This window comes from Piliocolobus tephrosceles, chromosome 2 (genome assembly GCF_002776525.5).
Source record: "Piliocolobus tephrosceles isolate RC106 chromosome 2, ASM277652v3, whole genome shotgun sequence".
Classification (NCBI taxonomy): Eukaryota; Metazoa; Chordata; class Mammalia; order Primates; family Cercopithecidae; genus Piliocolobus; species Piliocolobus tephrosceles.
The window spans coordinates 25,811,357-25,828,076 of record NC_045435.1 but is presented as its reverse complement, the minus strand read 5'-3'; the positions used below and the strand labels follow the sequence as shown (position 1 = coordinate 25,828,076).

The following is a 16,720-nucleotide window of genomic DNA, read 5'->3' as shown; positions in this document are numbered from 1 at the left end:
GGGTGAACTATGAGTCTGTCTTCTGAAGCGTAATGAAAACAATGTGGATCTTGTTCATGTCATGAGAAAGGACTTTCTCAAAGAATTCTCACCCCTCTTTCCCTCACAGACCATTAGGCTTGCAGGCTCACAAACCACATGCATATATATATATACGCGCGCGCGCACACACACACACACACACACACACGAGTTTCTATGTAGAAAACAGAATCATACTAATGAAGCGTTCTGCACCTTGCTTTTTTAATCACACAACTGTACATGAATATTTCTCATTTTTTTGACTTATTTCATTTTTAAAATTGAATTTTTGACCAAAGGTGCATCATCATTTAGTCAGCCATTCTCCTGTTGATGATCATTTATGTTGGCTCTAGAATATTTTAAGGCAGATGTGGCTATGTTCTCAGTAAAAATCCAGGCAATTTTTACTAGAACAAGGTAAACAAGACTTGAAGTGACCTTAAAGCTTCAGTTACCGTCGCTGAGTTTTCTTTTCCTGTAATTATGTTTCCTCAGTGTTACGAGATGACTTCCGACAAAACCCCACAGATGTTGTAGTGGCAGCTGGAGAGCCTGCAATCCTGGAGTGCCAGCCTCCCCGGGGACACCCAGAACCCACCATCTACTGGAAAAAAGACAAAGTTCGAATTGATGACAAGGAAGAAAGAATAAGCGTGAGTTAAATTAAAATCATGGCCCAGAGAGATTGAAATTTCAGGCTCAAAATACAAAAGAGATGTATTTTATCCTTTCACTTATTATTAATACAATTGGTTTTGAATGTTAATTACAATTTATACTGCCTTGAAAAGATTTAAAAACATTTGAATGAGACTATAAGAGACAAAAATTATGTACATCCAGAGTACATGAAATATTAATAATTGCACCAATCTGAATTGTATCTTTACCCTGTAATATTTGGCCCTTTTATTTTTTTAAATGGAGTCTTGCTCTGTCGCCCAGGCCAGAGTGCAGTGGTGCGATCTCCCTCTCCCCAACCTCCGCCTCCTGGTTTCAAGTGATTCTCTTGCCTCAGCTTCCCGAGTAGCTGGGACTGCAGGCGGGCACCTCCACGCCCAGCTAATTTTTGTGATTATTGTACAGACGGGGTTTCACCATGTTGGCCTGGATGGTCTCCATCTCTTGACCTCATGATCCACCCACCTCAGCCTCCCAAAGTGCAGGAATTACAGGTGTGGGCCACCGTGCCCGGCGGATGTTTTAGCTCTTTTACAAAAACTCCAGAAGCTTCTGTTAGCCATGCAGTACATGAGTGTTAAACTATAAATGATAGCCATAAACCACATTAACTACATCTAATTTTGCACCATTTTCAAAAATTATTAGTGAAAATAATTTAAGGTGATGAATATCTCAAATGCTGTTTCCAGTTTTTCCAATTAAATAATATTTATAACAGTAAAATTTTATACATGAATTGATTTAAAAGCAGATTGAATAGATATGAAATAAAATTGAAATCAAAAGAGCTGACTGATTCTGCATGTTAGCTCATGCGGAAAAATAACTTTTCAAAGGAAATTTAGAATCAGATTCATCAGCTGATTAATATTCAAAATGAAACACACAGAAACAGGGGAATGGCATGTAATCATTTTATTTCTTCAGAGGATCCATGCAACATTCGTATGTGAAGTTTTTAAGTGAGAACCAACCCGCAGAAATAGTATATAATTGCTTAAATTTCTGATATTATTCAGTAGTAAAATTTTTATATTCAATACAACTGAGAGTGAATATATTTAAGATAATTTCTCATTTGACTGAATAAATGTGCCGTTTTAATAGAAAATCTAGAAAATATTGACATCTATTATATTAATATATATATAGTTTATATATATATATATAATTTTTGTGTATGTGTGAGATGGAGTCTTGCTCTGTCGCCCAGGCTGGAGTGCAGTGGTGTGATCTTGGCTCACTGCAAGCTCTGCCTCCTGGGTTCACACCATTCTCCTGCCTCAGCCTCCCGAGTAGCTGGGACTATAGGTGCCGCCACCACGCCCGGCTAATTTCTTGTATTTTTTAGTAGAGACGGGGTTTCACCATGTTAGCCAGGATGGTCTCGATCTCCTGACCTCATGATCTGCCCACCTCAGCCTCCCGGAGTGCTGGGATTACAGGCGTAAGCCACCACACCCGGCCAATGTACACAGTGTGATTACAACATAAAACAGAACCAGATAGGCTGTGGAAGAGATAACAATGTATATTCATGTGTTTCTGGTATAGAGGAAAAGAGAATTTTTCCCTTCACCCTTCAAAGATTTAAGTCTTTTAGTCCGCTGAAATAAACTGGCAATAGACAGTTTAATGGAAAGAGAAGCATAGAAAAATATTTATATGTAAGTGCAAGGGAATCATACAAAGTATAAAACTCAAGGAAGGGATAGATGGTTGAGGCTTAATTACCCTCTTCATAGGATGAGGGAAGTGGGGATAGTAGGCAATTTTAGAGGAAGATTAAATGATCTTCACAGAAGATGAATGGGCTCAACAAATAGACAATAGCCTGAGACAAAGTTCCTCTGACCTCTGGGAGAGGTGGTGACAAGTTCTGGGAAGGTGAGGGGCAGAACTGCACTGCAAACAAAGGTTTTCGTATTATGTAGATAAAGTCTCTCAGATAACAACCCCAAGAAGAATAGTTGAACAGTCTGTCCAGTAGGCATGGTAATGACCTTTAGTTTCTTCTTTGGTAATTAATCTTTACAGGTTAATGAGATTTCAGACAGGGGATTTAGGGCAATTGTGTTTCTTTTGGAAGACCTTTTCTCAGTCAGGTAAGGGAACTTCAGAGAGCTCCCCTCTCTGTTCCTGGGGCAAAGGAGGGGACAGAAACAAAGGAATGTCAGAGAGACATTGATGTTAAGGAAGTTTCCGAGGACTTACAATTTCCTTTAATTCAAAGTGCTCAGAAAGCCAAAGCACCACATTCTGGGGTATCATTTTCTGAGAACCAACACTAGTCTGACTGTTAACACTGTGAGATTGACATTACCAAAGAGAGTTTTGTTCTCAGTGGGCTTGCTTGGGTACCAAGTTTATGAAAATGTACTCCTGATGATGGAGTAAAATCAGCCAATGTTTAAGGATTGGTAGTTTATGTTTATAGCATTTAGCTCTTGCCTATTTAAAGGAGTGCTGGCAACTGAATAATCCAGGATGACCTTCCTCACAAGTCGGGCAATTGGTTGACTCTCAGCTGGATATCTTGGTTCCCCTCCTTATGATCTCTCATTTTCCAGCAGGCTAGTTCAGTAGGTTCCCATGTTGGTCTCAGGGTTCCAACTCAGCAAGAGAAGGCAAGACGCAATGTACAAGAACCTTTCTTCCAGGGAAATATGTGCTTTAGTTCCATTGGTCAAATCAAGTCGTATTACCTAGCTCTCAGCTTCAAGGGGGAGGAGAAATGACCTTCATAGCCATTTTTATAAGCTCTCATTTTATTCTATTCTATTCTCAATTCTCAGACAGAATTGAGAACAGGTTAATGGTCTTTTCCGCCTACGTAAAAAAAAAGTTGAAAATTCCTTTCTATAGCATGACAAGTTGTAAATCTTGAAACATCTCTGATAAGAGCCAACCTACATGAGTTGTGTTTGCCTGTGAAATTAAAAAATAATGGAGAAAACCCACATGTTCTTATCTTGTATTTCTTCAAGAACACTCAATCCTTGTAAAGCTAATATTGAATTAAATGAATACAAAAAAAAAAAAAAACTGGAAAAGAAACTGAGTTATACATTTACTGAAAGCCTAACTCGGCTTTAATGTTCTCTTTAGCAAATACATATTTTAATATTATTGCATTTGTTTTTATCAGCCAATAAATGCTTCTCATTTAAGAAATCTTGAAGGGGAACCTATTAGATGCTAATGATTCATACCAATACATATTACCATTTTATAAATTGTTTTTATCCAACCTGCCATTTTCATCAAGAATTATCTCTTCAATACAAGTAATATGAGACAAAGATGATTAATACTAACAGTTGAAATGTGAATTTTAGGGAGACAAAGATTTTTACCATTTGATTTACTACTGTCTCTTAAGTGTCCAGAATACTGCATATACATATATATTCAGAAAGTATGTACACACACACACACACACACACACACATATATATATATGTATATATATATATACTTTCCAAATCCCTCTGATTCAGATGGGTTTTATTAGATTATTTGAAATGAATATCAGTGTCTCTGATGACAAATGACAGTAGCAATTTATTCAGATGAATTTCAGTGTGAAGATTTAGTGGGGTCAGTCACAAGACTCAAAATGGGATCAGAAAGAGAGGACAGCTGCCTTAAAAAATATTTTCTATGAAGAAAGTATAGAAACTTATATTGAGGGTGAATTTAAGAAAAGAAAGCATACCTACAAATGCCAAAATAATGGGCGAGATTTTTCCTTTGGGAAACAAATATGCTTAAATACTCAAAACTATTTATTAATGACCTTTTATTTTCTATTCTGTTCCTTTTTCTTTCCCTTCTCTTTTCTTTTTGTTTGATTTTAACAGATCCGTGGTGGAAAACTGATGATCTCCAATACCAGGAAAAGTGATGCAGGGATGTATACTTGTGTTGGTACCAATATGGTGGGAGAAAGGGACAGTGACCCAGCAGAGCTGACTGTCTTTGGTAAAACTTTCTTCTAAATTATAATTTTTTTATTTTTATCAATTTTTCTTTGCTTTTAAGTATTACTAACATTAAAACCTGGGTCATATAAGGACAGTTACTTATGACTTGTGTTAAGCAGTGACAAATTAGAATTATCTTGTTTTCTGTCTTTCCAATAAAAGCTTTGATGTAAAGAAAAAATTATTTGAAGCTTCAGTTAACTTACATTGTTCATATATTTGTTAGATTTTGGAGTTCGTCAAAAGGTGAAAGTATGTTCTTTCTCAAAGCCTATTTGAGATATTACATCTATCTAAAGTTTATCACTCATTCCACTCTCATGCATTTATCAGGTAGCTATTATGTGCAAGACACAGGGTAAGGACTTTTAAAAATCAGAGAGTATAGTACAAAAAAACTTGTTTTCCCAGTTTTTAGAAATTCCAACTGAAGTATTTATAATTTCAACTGTTGATAAAAGTACTATGTATGCACACATATAAATTCAAAATTAGAAAAAGGACCCCTAAAATGAGATATTTTGTTATGATATTCATGTTCCTTCAACTTTAAGAACCAAGGCTCTCCTTAGCTGGATAAATGCAATTAATAGGTTAAAAACTGATTAGAACCATATCACATAAATGGTGGATAAAGTATCAGAAAGGAGAAAACTGGGGACAAAGATGGTCAAGGAAACAAATGTAAGGAAAATACTACAAGGCAAATGTGGAAGATTGAAAGAGAGATAAAATGACAAAAAAAATGGAGAAAATAGATATGCTAAATATACTAAAAAATTAAACACCCTTTTAGAATACACTGAAGTTCTATTCAAACCTCTGTCTAGACACACATTTATAGATGCACACATGCACACACAAACGTGTACATATATGTATGTATGTGTATGTACATGTGTATATATACAATCTTCATTACACATTTTACTATTGCAGATATTAGGTGATGTTTTAAGAGCAAAAATATCATTGTGATGATTATTTTTCAGTACCAGTAAAATAATCGTCTACTTCTGTGCATGATATAAAATCCCTGTTTGTGGTCATTACTCAGGACACACGCAAGTGTGGCACCAAAGCCCTGCAGAGGTCCCTAAAGAAACTTATTTTTGCTAGTTTGGGAGATGCCATCCCATGGTGTAATGGGGGTGCCACTATAGAAAGAGCTGTATTAAGGTTTCTGCTATTTTTCAAGTGTTAAGATTGTGCTTTATGCATGTGTACCAGAATGCAGACCTCTCCTTTCAATCATTCTGAGCACTGGGTAATCTCGGGTAACACTCGCTGCGGCTACTAAGCAGCTTGAAGTCCCAAATGACAAAGCTAGGAGAAAGCCCATAATTCGTTAAAGGAATTGAATAGAAAAACTAAAATTGTTCAAAGTATGCATGTAGATTTCTATCCTGCAGAGCTCAGACAAGTGTGAGTTTGCCCCTGCATTTCCTGCCGTCCTCTATAAGAGTCTCAAGATGTGCTGCACTCTGTAATGAATAAAATACAGCTTTGCCTGGGAAGATATGATATTATTGGTCACTGAACGTTAGCATTGAAAGCCCACAAGTACAGCTCTTCTATTTAAAGAAACACTCGTTCCTTTTTTTCTGTAACTACCACAAACTCTGGAATAGGAAAAAAAAAAAAAAAAAAAAAAAAAAAGCTGTATTACTGCAGCATAGACTGCCTTCAGAAGGAAATTGAAAGGGTTTAATGTCATTACCGAAGCAATTAGACTTACCACTAATGAGACATCCTCATGAAATATTTACTGTACCTTCCCTAAAGAAATGATGAGAACTACTGGGGATTCCTAAACATGTCAAGAGTTGTGTGGGAACTTCTAAATGATGTCGAAAATAGCTATCATCCAAAGAGATTGAATTTGTCTAGAGGCAGTTCCCCTGGCAGAATTGATTTAGGAAACTGAGAAGTGTTTATTAGATGGTGTAAGCTAGTCAGAACTGACCTGAGGGGTGATAAGTACAAGATTAAGTTGAGGGAAAAACTAACTTTCCATTATTGGTAAGAAAACAACATCCAAATCCAAAAGAAAAACAAAACAACAACAAAGAAAGTGATGGTCCAAATCAAGGATGTGACAAGTATTGCCCGAGAAACCCCTTCTGTATCTTGGCTCCTTATTCTTAGAGAATGTAAAAGAAACAGTGTACTATTAATAGAGAGGTCTTCTCTATTTTATGCTGGTACTCCTACATCTAATACACATTTTCCAATAAAACTCTTTATATTTTAGCATTGTTACATATTATCAGTTTTGACCTAATGTTTACATAAGTAAAACTGATTATACTTCATACAATTTTATTTTCATGGAGCAGCAATTTCACTTTTAAAGGTCTGGCTACTATAACCATTCTGCAGCTACAGAAGGTTTTTAAATGTCCTTTGCAATTCAATCTTTACCTTAAGATGTGTTATACAGAACAAGTAACATTTCGTTGTTCAAAAAGATAAGTATACGTATAAGTAAAGTAACATTTAATCGTTCAAGAAATGTAATTCACTTGTAAATGCCAAGAAAAACAATGAAAGGATTAAAGGTTTTTTTCCAATATAATAGCTATCTACTTTCTGAGACATATTGCTAGGAAAAGGAATTTCTCAATTCTTCAAGTATTTTGATTCTAATGGGCTTGGACTTTGAAGTTTTATAGTTTAATATTTCAACATTATATATTTTAAATGTGCCATTTGGTCATATCAAAGATATGATCAGTGTGACCTAATTTTAAAAAGTTACTGTGCCATTCTCCACGCATCACGTATTGTGGTTGATCTTCTAATCTTTTTTGGCCATGAAATAACATCCTAATTAACTGGGCATTATCCAATCTAAAAATTAGAAGTAGGTATCATAGTCTACAATAGCATTCACATCTATGGCCTAATCTATACCCCTTCCTGAAGAATAGCCCCTGGAAGTTTACATGTTAAGCTCTAAAGATCCTGGATGGCAAAGAAAGTAGAGTTGAAGTAAATAATTCAGTTTCTAATTATGAGTAGATTTCAGAGAACTGCTATCCAAAATTCGACTGGTTTTTAAAAATGACGTGGATTTTAAAATGATTTTCAGGTGTTTATCAATGCAATACATGAAAACTTACTTTATGTGTAACATTTGTAAAACATAATAAATATTACAAATCTTAGAATGAAATACAGGAATCTCTTGCCCCAACACACACACACACACACACACACACACACACACACACACAGTCTCGCCCACACACACACATTTCTCATCATTTTACATTCTGTTTTATCTAGTTCTTCTGGGATTTGTTTCCATATTTCTGAATATGTGCTTAACCTGCTATTTATCATTGTATCAATGTCATGCATTGTTTCACTTCCTATTATGGAAGATGACGATTTGGCCCACTTATATCTCCTTCTCCACCTTCTCACCTCCACGTTTCCTTCTTTTTCTCTTTTTAGTATATGAACTTCAGAAACATTGGTTATTTTAATATTCAGAATTTGAGTTACTATAGTCATGTAAATATTATTGACTGTGAGTTGAATGTTATAGTATTATGACCATATTTCTTTTCTGGTACTATTTTGGTTCCTCTTTGAATTAATAATAAACCCATTTTCCCATTTACTTATGCTTGTCTACACCTGTCATGAATTCTTGAAATCTCTAACAGGATCTATAAAATCTTCTATAATCTATTTTTTTAGACTTTAGCTATTAAGTCCCCTTCACTACAGCCTTCCCTGAGGCTGCCTGATCTGACTTGGTTAGCTATTCCTTAGGTCTACCCCATAAACCTGATTCTGATTTTGTCTTTCTCATCTGTAGTGTTGGATCTTCTGTTTTCTACATGCTGTGTTTGTTTCTTGGTGAACCCTTCTTTTCAGAAGGGGGTTTCTCAACTTCTTTCTGCTTGGCTGAAGCTTGGAGCACATTCCAACCAAAACTCCTTTACTCTATCCAAACCTTAGAGTTCTAGTTTAGAATTATACTTTAGTTAGGGAATTTGACTTAAATAATATTTTTGCTTAGAATATTAAAGTTGTGACTCTAATATCATTTAGCTTCTCATGATGCTCTTGAGAAATCTACTGTGATCTGATTCCTTTATCTTTGTATGTGATCAGTTTTCTTTCTTTCTTTCTTTCTTTCTTTCTTTCTTTCTTTCTTTCTTTCTTTCTTTCTTTCTTTCTTTCTTTCTTTCTTTTTTTTCCAAATGTTTGGTACTCTCTTTACCCCAGTGTTCTGAAATGGTTCAGTAAATTACCTTAGTTTGATTCTCTTTTATCTTCCTGTCTATATAGGTGATAAGCAATCTCAATCTGAAAACTCTCAACTAAAACAATTCAATGAAATTTTTATTTTTTTTTAATTTTTCTTTGTCAAACATGTTTTCATTAATTAGATTTTAAACCTCCTTGGTTTTTCTTTTCTCTAATTCCTCCTTACTTATAGCATCCTGTTCCTTTGTAGCAGAGAGTATTGTTTTTGTAATTTGTATTTTACTTAATTTTTTCCCCAACTTTTACTAAGTTTCCGGGTACATGTGCAGGATGCGTAGGTTTTTTACCTAGGTAAACTTGTGCCATAGTGGTTTTTGCTGCACAGATTAACCTATCACCTAGGTATTAGGTCCTGTATCCATTAGCTGTTCTTCCTGATACTCTCCCTCACCATGCCCCTTTGTGAAGCTCCAGTGTGTTGCCCCAGTGTGTTCATATATTACCATTGTTCAGCTCCCACTTGTAAGTAAGAACATGTGGTGTTTGGTTTTCTGTTTCTGCAGTAGTTTGCTAAGGATAATGGCATCCAGCTCCTTCTGTGTCCCTGCAAAGGACATGATCTGATTCCTTTTTCTGACTGCATAGTATTCCATGGTGTATTTGTATCACATTTTCTTTATTCAGTCTATGATGTGCATTTGGGTTGATTCCATGTCTTTGCTATTGTGAATAGTGCTGCAATGAACATACATGTGCATGTATCTTTATAATAGAATGATTTATATTCCTTTGGGTATATACCCAGTAATAGATTGCTGGGTCAAATGGTATTTCTGTTTCTAGATCCTTAAGGAATCGCCACACTGTCTTCCACAACAGTTGAACTAATTTACATTTCCACCAACTGTGTAAAAGCGTTCCTATTTCTCTGCAGCCTCACCAGCATCTGTTGTTACTTGACTTTTTAATAATTGCCGTTCTGACTGGCATGAGATGGTATCTCATTGTGGTTTTGATTTGCATTTCTCTAATAATCAGTGATGTTGAACTTTTTTTCATCTTTGTTGGCCACACGAATGTCTTCTTTTGAGAAGTTTGTGTTCATGTCCTTTGCCCACTTTTTAATGGGGGTTGTTTGTTTTTTCTTATAAAGTTGTTTAAGTTCCTTGTACATCTGGATATTAGGCCTTTGTCAGATGCATAGATTGTAAATATTTTCTCCTATTCTGTAGAATATCTGTTCACTCTGATGATAGTTTCTTTTGCTGTAGCTCAGAATTTTAATAACCCTTTTTTTAAAGTAAAATTATCTTGTGATGCTTCTCTGCCTTTATTCCCTCTTAGCTTCTCTTCCCCACCATCCCTCACCACTAAGGCTAAATACCACATTTTTCTTTGTCTTTTCACTGGAAGCTTTTTTCAAATGGCACATGATCTATTTTTGTTAATTCATATTTAATTGTTATTCTTCAAAAAGATTACTGGAAACTCTGTGCCAACTGATTATTTTCACCATATGATATTCAGATTGAGAACTAACCATTATGGGGAGGATGAGGACAGAGACTGTGGCTGTGATGCTGGTTTTCAGTCTTTGAGAGACAATAGTTGATAACCTGAGAGTAGTTGAAATAGTCATAGATAATGCTACGAGAGAAGATCCTTAGGACCCACACTTTAAGAAATATCTGTATTTTATTAATAGCATATGGTATTAATTTAAGTATTAAGAACATGAGGTGTTAAGATTGTTGTTGGCAATATAATCCTTTCTTGAGTATATTTATTGAGCATCTCCTATGTCCTATGCCCTGTTTAAGTGCTTAAATACTAATGGTGGAATGAACAGACGGAGTCCGTGCTCTCACCTAGACTCTTATGTCATGTTATCAGCAATAACATGAAACTTTGCCTCTAATAGGTGGTGAGAGAGGCATTTTTTTTTCCTCTGAGAACATTTATCTATATTTGTCTTTGCTTCATAGGATGATTTTTCTCTGGCAAGGAAAGTTCTAACCAAAAGGAAACTAACACAGTCAGGATTTATTTAATCACATTCAGATAGCCTGATCATTATCATTCAGTCTTTTTCTGGAAGGGCATGATAATTCACATTCCATAACTATTGAACCCACTCTCACCTCATACATGCCCAGTTAAATAAAAGGAGACCTGCCAGGGCCATCTGACTTCCAATTTAATTGACACTACACGGTGGCAGGTCTTTTCTGGGTGAGCTGAAGTCAAGATAAGGTTTACAAGCAGTGGTTAACTCCAGTGTTCTTTTGTTACATAGCTTTGGTCTTACAGGACTTAAAGAACTCCACCTATGTAATTATTGCCATAACACTAGTTTTATAAAGTTGAGCAAAGTTTATTTGTAAAATTTTATGGTCATTTGAGAAATAGCTGTTATAACACAGTCATTGACAATTTTAAAGCCATTTTCGATGACTGAATACAGCTAAAAAGAGAAATTTGTTTGTTGGGCACTTAATTTTTTTCATGTAACTGAGGACCTTAAGAGATACTATGCAACCACATTTCAGATTTATGGTATTTTGTGTTAAATTGCATATTTGCTTTCTGATTATTTTTGACATAACTACAACGAGACTTGGCATATGATTTTATTATAGCTGCATATAAAGTTGGATTTTTCCAAAATGCCAATTTGAAACTACATTGACAAGACTGACTACTTGAGGGCTGTACTTCACAGAAACAACTGGCAAACAACACCACTGTCCCAAGAGAGATTAATCTTGTAAGCAAGTTATGCAGGTGATTCAAATCCTGTTAATCTCACATAAAAAATGTTAATTGCATTGGCAAAGACATTGCCTCTGATCACTCCGCAGTTATATAATTAGAGATCAGCCCATTCAGAGAGGCTCTAATCTAATTGATAAGCAGTCAGCAAATGACCCTTGAGATTTCTTCCCCGTTTTTCAATATGTGGTCAGACATAAGGTAGTAACACGAAGAAACCAGTGACCTTGTTTTGACACGTTTTAAAATTAAGTTTGCTTGTTATTCAATAGTTTAAGATTTTCATGCATATTTATTTTAAGTGGACGGAGCTCGAATTGTCCAAACTCTATGGAGCATTAATAGGTATTGAGTGTGATCACTTATCAATGCATTGGATGGTTCTGTTATCAACTTACTTTCTAATCCTTCGAGCTTTTCATTTTTTTGGAGATGATTTTGAGTCAAAAGGGGAGACTCAAGTCACTTCCTTGTAATTTTTAGAATTTCTGTCTGAAAGGGGCTTGGTTTTGTCTTTGGTTATTGTAACAGTTGCCACTGCAAATGCAAATCATTTGAAATACATTTTTGGCCTGTACAACTTCTTCAGTCTTCATATTTATGTTTCTGATTCTCGGATTTTCTGGAAATAAAGTTGTTTAAGAAAAGTGGAAAATAATTCTTACAAAAAATTTCTTCCACTTAAATAAATGTTAGGCAAACCTACAATTTTTAACATAATGTTTTCTGTGGGTAATTATGAAAATTGCAAAGCAGAAGGTGAGTTTAGTATAATTAACAAAAAACAATTGGAATAATGAATAATACAGTTTAGAGATAATTGTTAGAAAGGATGCTATGGACATTCTCAGAATAATACTTTAAAATATGTGACCAAGCTCCAGTATCTCAGGAATTCCCCATGTCACATTGCTGGACAGCACATCCTAATACCCAGGTATAAAACCCATGTTGATGTGTCACATACATGCAGGTGACTTTCATCTCACTTCTTCTTTGCCTTTGTTTTGTTTTGTTTTGTTTTTCTATCCATCGAATTACATTTTTTCACCATGAGCCAACGTCAGACTTGCAAAAATTGTATACCACATATGCTCCTCTGGTTATCCAGTTGCTAAGCAACTGGACTCTGCTTGAGGGTAGCAGGGAAGAGAGAAGGTTCGTTGTGAAGTTCTGCACCCCTGCTGAGTTCATTTGAACAGCAGCAGGGATCCTGTGTCTTGATTCTTCTTGAAATTATAAATCAAGTGCTTCCACGTGTCTCTATAGAAAACAATGAGGCTTAGAACAAGTACGATGACCAAAAAAGCCCTTAAGGATCCTGATGGTCTCCCCTTGAGGAAGGGACAGCTTAGTTTGTGACATTTCTGATGTAACTTTGGCCATTTGGATTAATTATATGTTGTGATTTTGTGACTGTTAGCCAGTTAAGGAAAGCATACACAAAGTTTTCCTGAAAATATAAGTAAGTATTTTCATGGAACTGGTCTCACATAGTGTTTTTCAATTTATTGTATACCCAGCATAATGTCATGAAAACTTTTCATATTAGATAGGTAGTTTTAATATTGCAATGACTTAACAGTTTTTCAGTGTATAAGTTTGCCTGATATATATATATCCTTTAACATTATTCTCTTATTAAAGAATCAAAGGTATTTGTATTTTGCTTTTGATTGCATTTAGCAATCCTAAAAATCTCACGTTTTCCAATATTGTCAGTTGCTGCAATGATCCTATGGACTTCTTATTTTTGTTGCAATTATCAGTTATCAAAGTCACCGTTCTGCATTGTTATATTTTGCAGAGTGTCTGCAAGTAATGGTTGTTTTGGTTCTTCTTCAGTGCTCACACTTCCTTTGTCTTACTGATTTTTCACGTTGGCATGCCCGTCTTGTTCTGGACTTCAATGGGCATAACTTTTGTATCTTACTTTTAAGAGAATTTTCGCATTTAATTTATGACAAAATATCTTCATCATGTTTAAAAAGTCTTTTTGATTCCTTCATTATTTAGATGTTTTTTAATCCAATAACTATATCTATAGATTTGATCATATGTATTGTTATTTCCCTTCCTATTATATAAGTAACCTCCTTTGTCTCATTGAAAATTTGACTTCAAGTAATAGAAATCTGCTTAACAATGGCTTAGGCATAAGAGGTTCATTTTTCTCATCCTCACCATTTCTATGATGAAAGGAGCTTAAACACACAAACTCACACACACATGCACACACTCACACACTATCCATGTCTTACCTGCCATTCTGTTTCAGTTTGCTAAATGAAAAGTTGAGACACTTCCTAGAGTTTCCTTTTCACTCTATGCGTCTGACTGATCCCCCAGTTTTGATCTCTCTTTTCTGTCCCCTTTTCCAGATCCTATGAACCATTGTGTCAGTTTAAGCTGAAATAATTTCTTACAACAACCCTTTGACCTAATTCATGACTTTGTTTCTCTTCTACTTTATCTTTCACAGACGTGCCAACAAGCCCTTTTTCATATGCTTATTGAAAATGTTGCTTACTTGCTTAAAGTCCTTCAGTAGCTCTCTGTCAACCTCAGGGCAGAGCTCACAGTCCTTGAGTGGTGAACAAGGCCTTCACGGTCTTATCACTCCCTCTCTGGCTAGCTTTGTCTCTCACCACTTTCCCCAGTGAAACTAAGCTGCTCACTGTTCACCAGCTTGACCACTTGGTCAAAGTCTCTAGGGGTGGCTGTATTCACATGTGCTGAATGAGTGAGTGGATGAGAGAAAGACTGCTCCAGCTTGTCATTCCAGTGTCAGAGTGTAGTATGACACTCCCACTAGAATCAAAGGGAACACGAAGGGTCTCCTCTTGATCAATCATTTTTCAGTCTTGAGTAATATCAATAGTGTCTCAAATCTCTTTAACATTGGGTTAATGTAGTTTTTGGATGAACTGGATGAATAGCTGCACCTGATAGCACAGAAAAAGTCAATCCTGCTTCCTATGCTAATTATTTATTTTTTACTGTTAACATTTGGGACCCTCATAAGGATATATTAATCCTATTGCCTATTTAACCACCAGAAATGATAGCTCAATACCAACTATTCCAGCCTCGAAATAGCTGTTTTGGGTACATAGTGTCCAGAGTTGAAAAAAATCACACTACATTATTTTATCCGACACGCAAATTTGTTCTGTTGTCTGTGGGGCACAATTTGCTGCTAATTTTTTCAGGGTGTCTAAAATCTTTAGATGCAACCATGTTTTTCTTTCGTTTTTATGGATTGCTTGTCAATTCTGCGTTTACAAAATTTTTCATGATAAAATTCTATTTGCCTTGTTTTATGGCTTGGGATTTTTGAGTCTCAGACTACAGATACTCAAGCATACGCAGAAAATTTTGATCCCTACTGTCAAATTCTCTGGAGAGATACAATTGTCTTCCTTGTAAATGCCAATGATAGTTGGTTTTATTGCACTAAAATATTTATCTTGCAACTCACACATTTGTTTTATAAATATGGATCTTGATTTAGTCACTAAAATCAAATACTCTTATTTTATACTCTTAAAATCTATTATTTGAAGTAATTTATTTTCTTTGAAGCTTTCCTGCCAAATACATTTTAGTTTCTGTGGCACCGTGTACAAAATTTTAAATTAGAAGGTTTGAAACTCAAGTCCCAGGTGGCTAAATATGTCCGGATGGCTCGATACATTGTGTCAACTTCCTATGAATCTCATCTTTCTTTTCCTTGGCTTAGTTCTCTTCCTACCTCAGTAAGTAGCAAGATTGCATTTGTTTGTGATTTTTAGATATGGGTTACTAACATTTAAATGAAAACTTTTCCAGTCTCAGACCATTATCCAAAAGGAAAGAACCTGGACAAGGAATGCCAATGTTTAGCAAGACATAAAACCGCTTTCTGTTTTATATCCTCAGAAGCTAAGAATCTTATGGACAGGAAAAGATTTTTATGGATAAGGACTTATTTTTCTCTAGCTTCATGTCGAAGAGTGCTAGAATACAATTTAACAGTGCCAAATACAGATTAATAAAAGAAGAGAGGATGAAAACAGTAAAACAGAATACTGAAGAAATAAAAAACATAAAATTAAGTAAAATAAAAATGGATAAATATCTCAAACACTTAAGAGAAGACCATTGGAGAAAACCTCAAAAAATTGATAAATAAATAGTTTGCAACATTTAATAATGGCAGTCTCTGTATTTAAGAAAAAAAATCAGGTAGACAGCTTTCCATACATGAAGTTAAAATATTCATGGGAATATTAAGTCCTTATCAAATCATAGCCTAAGTGGGAAAATTTAGGTTATATATATGTGCGAAAGTACACATTTTTTTTTTATTTTCTCTAGTGTTCTTGAGGAATATTAATATTTGGTTTTTAAAATATTTTTATTCCTTTCAACTTTTAGTTTTCCCACATTGAACCCTGATAATAGATTATTGTGATCATTTTTAATCTCTTTTTCCTGTAGAATTCAGTGTTCTGATTTTTTATGATAGGATCCACCTGATTTAGCTCAGGGATTCAGTGAAAAATCAATTTAATATTTTTTCCAAAGGTTGTATCGTCTTAAGTGCAAACGGTAGCTATTCCTTTGTTCCAAACTATTTTATTTTATTGAATGCTGTTGGACTCACAAGGCCACAGAGTTAGGTACCTGTGTACCAAAAGTAAATTAGGTTTCCTTTGCTTTTCTCATAATGTAATTACAGCACGTATAATAGTTTATCTCATTTTACCATTGTTTCTTTTTTTTTTTTTCAAGAACGACCCACATTTCTCAGGAGGCCAATTAACCAGGTGGTACTGGAGGAAGAAGCTGTAGAATTTCGTTGTCAAGTCCAGGGAGATCCTCAACCAACTGTGAGGTGGAAAAAGGATGATGCAGACTTGCCAAGAGGAAGGTAAGACCATCATATGGATGGAAGATTGCTAGATAACCAGTGAATAATTAAGAAAGAAAAGGACAGCTACAGTGCCACCACCACACACTCCTACAGCTACAGTGCCACC

General features: G+C 35.2%; 1 protein-coding gene across 5 annotated transcripts in view; it reads left to right on the top strand.

Annotated features, from left to right (window-relative positions):
• Positions 1 to 16,720, top strand: part of ROBO2 (roundabout guidance receptor 2) — a 1,747,433-nt gene that overhangs the window by 1,574,101 nt on the left and 156,612 nt on the right. For all 5 annotated transcript variants that reach the window (XM_023184990.1, XM_023184988.1, XM_023184991.1 and 2 more), the window contains 3 exons: positions 523 to 680; positions 4,575 to 4,695; positions 16,473 to 16,611. In XM_023184990.1, the coding sequence (XP_023040758.1) occupies positions 523 to 680; positions 4,575 to 4,695; positions 16,473 to 16,611 (418 nt within the window). The remainder of the gene's footprint in view (positions 1 to 522; positions 681 to 4,574; positions 4,696 to 16,472; positions 16,612 to 16,720) is intronic.